General features: G+C 32.3%; 1 protein-coding gene across 1 annotated transcript in view; it reads left to right on the top strand.

Annotated features, from left to right (window-relative positions):
- Window positions 1–6,969: 6,969 nt before the first annotated feature.
- The window catches only part of LOC111635782 (RNA polymerase II-associated factor 1 homolog), a 29,705-nt gene continuing 27,234 nt past the window's right edge, over window positions 6,970–9,440 (top strand). The window contains exon 1 of the mRNA XM_023380852.1: window positions 6,970–7,183. Coding sequence (XP_023236620.1) covers window positions 7,119–7,183 — 65 coding nt within the window. The 5' untranslated portion in view covers window positions 6,970–7,118. The remainder of the gene's footprint in view (window positions 7,184–9,440) is intronic.

The raw sequence follows: 9,440 nt of genomic DNA, 5'->3' as shown, positions 1-9,440 counted from the left end.
AGAAAATGTTAACAAATATTTATATGTTAGCAAGTTCTGTATATTACTATTTTTTAAACATGACAAATATGTATTTACATAAACATAATTAAAATTGTAAATCAGAATTATTTTGTTTCAATAGTAATTTGCATAAAAAGGAAATTAATCTTTATTAATTAGCAGAAACCTGCAACTCATTTACAGTCAAGTGAGTAGTTTTACTATAAATGTATTTACTTCTTTAAATATATGATTTCCAGTTTGTTGTTTGTTTTTTTTTCTCACCACAATTAAAATTTCTCATTTTGTAAACCATATTAAGTTGACTATCCAGATATTTGGAAACAAATGCATCACTGGAATACTGGACAAAGCAAGAATGCTACCTAGCAAAGCCTGAAATACAAGACTTTTTGTCATNTACTGTTTTTTTTTTAATTTAAAAAAAAATGCGTTGGAAATAACCTCCGAACGACGGCCATTTTTAATGTTCCCGTCAGTGGTCGTTGTTTACAGGTTTAACCTACACAGTAAGAAATAATTTATCATCATATCGTACTTTAAAGAACGGCGTTTAACGTTAAATGACACGTTGTAGATCTGTTAAAATAAATAAGAATCTTCTCCAAGTATAGAATTTCTCTGCAATATAAATATTTTAAATAGTTATCCATTATTTTAATAAATTATCATTACGATATAATTTTAATAAAAGAATAAAATTAAATGAAAATGTATGATATTTCGGGTGTGAAGGCGTCATCCGAAAATGTCACCAGAAAAATCACGTTATAAATTTCTGTCAGTCGTCACGCCTAAGTTGCAAAATAACATCTGGATAAGATAAAAATTAACAAAGGTTTATATTGAATTTAACAGGTTATAAGAAAAACTGAAAACAAGAAAAAAAAAAAGAAATGTTTTTAAGTCGAGAGGATCTTTAGAGTAGGAACTTAAGACGTTTTACCAAGAGTTTATTTAATGTACACCCAGTAAATACCATATTATTAATATTCTAATGCATTTTTAAATTTATAATTTGAATATTTTCAAAATATTCAAACGTTAAATTAAAATTGCAAGAGATTTTTTTTAGTGCCGCTAGAGATAAACTGTAACGCGCTCAATACAAAGTGAACCTATCCTTTGCTATAGATTACGAGTTAAATATGCGCCGAATTTCCATAATTGTTATATCTTATTCAAAATATTATATTATTAATAATTATAAATGGATACAGTAATGCAGGAGATAGCATACGTATTCAAGAAATGAGTACGTTCTGAGTCCTAGAGAAGGGAAATCTAAGGATTTTTCGGGTCTTTAGTTTAACGAAGGGTAAATAAAATCTTTAAGATTAATTTTTATTAATAAAAAAATTATTCTACGTATTTAATTTGTTCAAAAAATGGTTTGAAGTCCCGCTCTTCTCCAGGACTTACACGACACTCGACGGCCATCCGACAGTACAGTACAGTACAGTACATCGCTTTGGCATATATAAGAATACGTAGATTAAGGAGAAAATCGTTTTCATCTCTTAACAAATTCATAATTTATACATTTTTTTTCGATTTTAACTTTAAATTAAGCGATTTACAAGGCGGAATAGGCCTATGTATATGAGATTTTCCATGGTTTTTTCACTTATCGAAAACGCTACATGGAACTGTTATATTATATTATCTGTAAAATTATTTATTTTTTAAAAATTAAAATTGAAAATATAATTGAAATATTTATATAATCGAACGAATGTAATGCACGGAGAGAAGTTTTATAAATTAATTTTATTTATATCGTATAGAATGTCTATGGTTAACGTATACAGCGTCCTCTACACGTTTTTCCTCTAACTTATAGGCGAATTATCATAAAATTTAATGCAAAACAACAACAAAAATTCCAATTTTTAAAATTATTATTATTTTTTTAAGTCGTATTTGTTTACACTGAAAGTTATATNCATTAAAATGCAAATATAATATGTATGTAAGAAAATGTTAACAAATATTTATATGTTAGCAAGTTCTGTATATTACTATTTTTTAAACATGACAAATATGTATTTACATAAACATAATTAAAATTGTAAATCAGAATTATTTTGTTTCAATAGTAATTTGCATAAAAAGGAAATTAATCTTTATTAATTAGCAGAAACCTGCAACTCATTTACAGTCAAGTGAGTAGTTTTACTATAAATGTATTTACTTCTTTAAATATACGATTTCCAGTTTGTTGTTTGTTTTTTTTTCTCACCACAATTAAAATTTCTCATTTTGTAAACCATATTAAGTTGACTATCCAGATATTTGGAAACAAATGCATCACTGGAACACTGGACAAAGCAAGAATGCTGCCTAGCAAAGCCTGAAATACAAGACTTTTTGTCATTTTTAAAATATTATATGGAAAAGTTTTGACTGTACATTAATGCCATAGAAAATATATATGTATATTCCTATTATGAATATACATATATATTCATAATAGCCCCCCTATGCATATGTGCCCAAAAGCCTATGGCATATGTGCCCAAAAGCCAAAAGCTCTTGTCAACAATATAGCAGATGTCTTTGAAGTATGTTGTCCCTAGCCATGGAAAAAACCAGGCTTACAAAAAATAATTGCATTTTATTATGTTACTTTGTTGAAATGAAGGAAAAAGGAAACTCTTCTCAAATGCAATGAAAATGAAATTGGTGAAATAAAATGTACTTGAAAATAAGTGTTCAAAGTAAGCACATTGTGACATCTGACAATATTTAAGATGAGCCATAAATTTTTTCTCAAACCTCATAAGCTGCTCTGCTGTTATCTGTCCAGAAGTGTCATTTATGAGCTGTCCTAATTCTGCAACATTTGTGACTTCCAAACAGCAGTTACAAACTTTGGGAACTGGAGATTGTCTTCTGCCCGATACCACTCTGTTACTGGACTGTACTTGCTTCAAAGCCCTGTGTGAGAAAACCAGCATCGTAATTGCTTGCAGTGAACCCCATCCCCTTGTTGGGGGTTGAGAAGGGCCTGGATAATAAAGCAAGCAAACTGTGATCAATTACCTATGGAAACTGAAATGACACTTCTCCAAAGCCCTCTGTCTGGAAAGAAGGTGAAGAACCTTCTCTCGTTCATCCCTCGACATGAGTAGTCTCAGAACAACCAGTACATATTAGCCCTTAATACCTGATCATCCATTCATATAATGTGGAAAAGAAACTATCTTGGTTTTTATCTTTTACCATTTATAGAATCCTCAGCCAAATAGCTGGACCACCAAGAATGGTACAAAAACTTTGATCAGGAGATCTATTCATAAAGACTGAAAACAGTCAACATAGTAAAAAGCTCCAAGAAATAACCAATTTTGCAGGAATACCAGTTACAATAATTCCATATGGATATCTAAATTACTCCAGAGGAGTAATATCAGCTGAGTGCCCAACTGAGGAATTTTAGACAACCTGGCAGGCCAGGGAATTTGTGGTCAGAAGAATTAACCAAACATGAAATGGGGAAGTGATTTCCTACATGGCATTTAATAATAACCTTCAACACTCCTAATTTTTCTCTTGCTTCTTTCATGATTTGTAAACCAAAAACTTTTTGATGCAATATTCTATAATATGCCAAATTTCAATTATCTAGAATTGCAATGATTAAATTAACAAAGCAAGTATTTGTAATATAATTTATTTATACTGTATTTTGAATCACCACATTTAGCAATTCTTCTTTAGTGCAACCTGTTGTTATAACTCTAACCTTCTTGTGGATATCAAAAAGCATACCTAAATTGTAGAGTTTGGCCATGTATCCAAACCTGTTCAGATGTTATAACTGCCAGGCATCTGAACACACCAAATACAACTGTCAGAAGAAAACAAGACATCCAAACTGGGGAACAACCACATGAAAGTAGAAGAAAACTGCCATTTAAAACTAGTTAAATTAGAATTAAAAACACTAAACCTATAAACCAGCAAATTTTTATAACAAATGCAAATGTTTTCACCCATGTTTTGCTTGATGATGCCTGTTCAACAAGGGCAAACACATTTGCACTTGTTATAAAAATGTACTGGTTTATAGGTTTAGTGTTTTTAACATATGAAAGTAGCTGTTCAAACCCATCATTTTGTGTAAATTGTGGGGAAATCATACCACAAGGTGCCCAAAATAGACAGCAGAAAAGAAATCCAGCACATATGAGTGATAGAACAAACTACTTATGTAGAAGTAAAGTGGAGATATATGCATATATATCCTACTAAACCCATATATGCCAATAAACTTGTGCAAAAAATTTCACAGAAGTTTAAACAGAAATTAGCATATCTCTAGTGAAATATACCGAAACCTTACAGAGGAACCAACAAAAATCACATCCACTTTATAGATAACAAAATTGACTTGTCCCAGCAACAAAACTGAAAACACTGAACAAAAAAGTCTGTTTTACCATTCCACCCAACTTCTCTAAAATTGAAAAACAAAACTCCTAACCAGAACAGCAAATAAACAACAATCGCAAAACGGCATAAAATATGTCTCAAAGAGACAAAAACACTAAATAAATCTACCCAGCAAGGAACGGTATCTTTACAACTCACTTCACTGCTCTGAATATGCTCATGGTAATACCCTAATGAAATTGTCAAGAGATATGATATAAAACTGATGAACTGAAGGTCTTAATACAGACTTATGGTTCAGTCTATATGTGCCTACAAGAAACAAAGGCTGAACCAATTGACATCCTTAAATTTAAACACTACAGTGTCCTCCGCAAGGATTTTCATGCCACATAAAATGCTTGTTACAAGGTAGCAATTCTGGTTTCACACAAAATGCCTGACAGAAATTTCTCTGTTTACATTGCTTCAGGCTGTGGCAGTCCAAATTCATCAGGGACTAATAACAATGAGTAATATCTATCTCCTTCCAGGGGATACAGTAGAACAAACCAACTTAAAATAACTAATAAATCAACTCCCAAAACCATTTATATTGTTGGGAGACTTTAACACAGTTGAAGCTTGGATAAAAACTACAGAGAATAAATTATCAAAATGCTTCTGGACACACACACTGAACAACACAGGCATCACTAATCATTTTCACTATCCAAACACACCTATTTGGCTATCAACCTCACTATTAGCACACCAGAGATGTTTGCAAATTGTCCTTCCAAATCTCAGAGGCAATGACCACTTTCCTATAATCATCTGCCATATAAAGAATTAACCATAGAAAACATAGCTCCCGGGTGGATAATCCAAAGACCTGTTGGCACAAATTTACCAAGCTTGCTAACTTCACAATAACTACAGGCAGGAGCCAATCATCAGACTAAGAAATACAAAATGTCAGAGACAATTCTGCAAAACTATACACCATAAAACCAGAGTTAATAAAATGGACAATGGAACTAGCCAATGGAAAAACTGGATAAGATGAAATAGTACTTGCCTGACTAAGAACTGGACACACATGACTAGTACATAACTATCTAATAACAAGGGATACCCAACTCATATGCTCAACTTGCCACACTCCACTTACAATCCAACATATATTACTAATGGCCAAAATGGCTCTGTACAAAATGGCCAGAGAATGCTACCTTCGACAACAGATATCTTCAGATGACCAAGCTCTACAGAATGTACTAGATGATAATGAACAAATTCATCTACAGTGGTATATCTGAAGACAATAAACTTATACAGAACTGTAGGACATAAAACAGAACAATTATGACAGAAAAAGACACAAGTGAGCATAACAGCAACTAGACATGGTACTTTTTGGCCTGCTGATCGGGTGATGGGCCAGTACAAATGGTTCAATAAGGATAGTTCAAATGAAAAGTTATAATGTGCATTTGGTGGAATTTGGATGGACCGATGCATCGGGAGTTGGTTCCTACTGGCCAGGGCCACAGACAGGAACCTCTATGCTGAGCAACTGGAACAAGTGTTTGAAGTCCTATGCACTGACTATTCAGCATTGCTTAATCAAAAGAGTACACTGCTGTAGCACAGTAGCACTTTGGTACATTGTTTTTCAAGAAAAGTTAGAAGAGTTGGAGGGGATCAAAGTTTTGACTTGCCTAACACACTCTTGACCTTTCTTCATCACATTTTCACCTCTTCTGGCTGTTGGCACATTTTTTGCAAGGACATTCCTTTAATACAGAGCTTGATATCAAAAATGGAATAATTTTCCTACCAGTTAAAGAGCAAGCCAGTGATTTTAAATCATGATGCCAGGAACTATAGTGATGAGTAACATCATAATACTTCCATGAATAAAGATGATAACACTTATTGTAATTTTTCTACTTTTAGTAATACACACAACTTTATATTGATAAAGAAGCAGGGGCATCACAAGAAAAAAATTACCAAATTGGGGTACCACTATTACAGGAGTGGCAAACCTATGGCATATGTGCCCAAAGTGGCACATGAGAAATCATCTCACGTAACATATCATGCAATTTCAATTCATCATCTGTATTTTTCAATTATCCTTTTGGTTTGGTTTACCACCTAATCATTCTTTTTTTTTCAATCAGTTTCTTTACATTCATTCTAATTAAAGCATGTTTATTTAATTTCTTTAAATATTGTTATTCAAACTCTAAAACTTTGGCATACATAAACATCTTTAAAGCTAAGTATGCTTACTATATGGCATACGGGCTAAAAAAAGTTTGCCACCCCTGCACTATTAGAAAAATGTTGAAAAACACTAAAATAAGTAGTAAATGATAATTGCTGTTAATGATATTATTGTTTTTATACATTCTCAGGTGCATTGGTCTCTATAACAGCCAATGCTTTTAGAATANAATCATAATCAAATTTTAAAAATTAATTAAAATACATTTATAACATTTTATAACTATTAAAATAAGAAAAAAAAATTGTTTTTAAATTGTCAGTTTGGCTACTTTTGGGCGATAGGAGTCGCCATTCACTCGATAAAAGTCGATGAAAGAGGTATGATGCTCGGAGGTAAACGAAAGATGGCGGAATGACGTTATTCGTATACGTAACGAAAGAGATTCTCGTGCGAAATATTCGATCGACAGTTGTATAATAAACAATAAAGAGTCGCCATGCCTCCCACGGTGCATTCTGCGGTTTCTACAAATGAAAGGAAGCAGAGACCGGGAGAACGCAAGTAAGACTATTCTTTGTCATATATTTCCATAATAACTTTATAATTAAAATGAGTTTAGAAGCTCTTCTGCTGTAAACTAGTAATTTACACAAGTATTAATCATTTTGTTATTAACGTGCTATAAATTGAATTGGTTTATTCATTATATGGTAGAATCTCGATAGTCCGGGCTCCGTATAGAAATTCGGACTATCGAGATTCTTCTGTATTCGAGCATTCGAAGCTCGAGATGTGAGTTCTCAATGGTTTGCTACCCCAGAATTGTGGACCTCCTTTACGAGTAGAAAAAATAAAAGGAACTGTACCTATATGAGAAAATTGCCTCCTCAGGTCAGTTTTTACTGTGTACCAGTATACTGCCTATTCTCCATGCCTTGTGTTGTCGTGCGTGTAGTCGTGCACTTTGGTGCAAGTCCCCACGGGCTCAATTCGAGATTCGAATGAGACGTTCGAGAACTGTGCAATGCGGGATACGAGCAAAAAAGTCAAAGAAACCGTATCTTCATGTGTAACCCTTCACGAGACATAGCCCCCCAAAATCACTCTGTGAGATTTTTGAGACCCTCAAAAATGGGGTAAAATTTAAAAGTGAAAATTTTCAGAACTAAATCCCGAAACCAAATTTTATACGATTTCTGTTTAAACCTACTAGAGAGGGCTGAAAGCTCTCTAAATGTGAGGATGGCCACCTTTTGATGCTGTTTCCAGGGAACTCGATCGGGAGTTACACCACTCTCTTCACTAAGCCTAACAATTATAACATCGAGTACTCCACGAACAATCTGGGCCAGAGTAGTCAAATGGGCTAAATAATTAAATGTGATAGTCTTGGTGGAGCGACGTAACTCCCAATTGTGTATGTCCCTGATATAGGCCAATTTCGATGGGTCATATCTAGCCAAGAATTGTGTGTGAGGTATGGTTTATGGCTCTGATAAGGTCCCAACTGTCTCATTTAGAGATGTAATAATACTGCACTACCACCTCAAGCAAAAATATATGTACTCAACCAGAGCATGTAAATTACATATTTTGGTAATTTAAATCAATTGTGTGACAAGTACTGTACACCAAAATTTAAGCACACTGAAAGCTCTAACATTGGCTTTTGGGTTCTTGCATTTGTAAAATAATATGGTTGCCATTTGCTCTGTATTGTACAGGACATCATGTGCTTTAAGTGCACCATATTATCATTATTGTTACTAAAGTGATTATTTTAATATTTATATAATATAATGGATGTATTGTTATTATTGTTTTCCATTGTATATATATTCTGTATACTTTGAGGTTGTCTCATTTCCAGTCAACTCAAACTATTGAGTCTGTACTGTGTTCATTTTATTTAATAATAAAATATTCAATACAAAATGCTATAGATACACTTATTCTGTTATTGCTGTATTGCTGTTAGTCTTTACAGTTCCAATAGGCATTCTAAGGACATATTTGAAGGGCAAATTGTTGAAAATCATTATATAAACTACACAAATTTAAGATAAAAGTTTGATTAGAAGTTATTTTTATGTCAACATATATGAATGTTTACATGTATAGTTTACCTAAAGGTAACTTTTACCAAAGTTTTATCTATTTACAGTCATATTGTTCCAGTGTAACAGATTACAAAAATGATAAATGTAATCAACTATTTACAGAAATCAACAAACAAATTTTTTTTGTTTTGTTTTATACAAAAACAAAAATTTTTTTTGTTTGTTGATTGATTCCTGTGAATTTGTAAATTTCCATGAATATTTGATTGCATGTGTTAATTAACTAAACTATTACTGAAGTTTATATATAATGTAGTGATGATTTATAATTTTTTTTTAAAACATTTATTTCTCTGGAATAGCAAAGATTTTATCCAAAGAAAATACAGTAGAGCGTCGATTTTTTGAATCAATTGGGGACTGGGGTTGTCCGGATAACCGATATTTCGGATAACTGATTTACGTACGAAAAAATAGTTTAATGTATCTGATGTCGAAATTTTTCTCCGTTGCGTGTCGCTTTGCGTTGAATTTTCGTCGATGTTAAGCCTAACAAAGACTATTGTATCATTAAAAATTATTTTTTTATTTTGTACAAACAAAATAAATATATTGAAAAATATAAAAATAATAAAAAATTATACTTCAGATGTTAATTTAGTATCAAAAACGTAAAATATTTGAGTAGCCAAAGATTGAAGCACCACAGCATTGGCGAAAATTTAAATTTGCCGACTGGAATTCTTTCGGATGATTGA

Source organism: Centruroides sculpturatus, unplaced genomic scaffold (assembly GCF_000671375.1).
Source record: "Centruroides sculpturatus isolate CEXI.00-Female unplaced genomic scaffold, Cexi_2.0 scaffold1007, whole genome shotgun sequence".
In the NCBI taxonomy this organism is placed as follows: domain Eukaryota; kingdom Metazoa; phylum Arthropoda; class Arachnida; order Scorpiones; family Buthidae; genus Centruroides; species Centruroides sculpturatus.
Note: the sequence above shows the minus strand (reverse complement) of the source record. Positions and strands in the feature narration are given on the sequence as shown.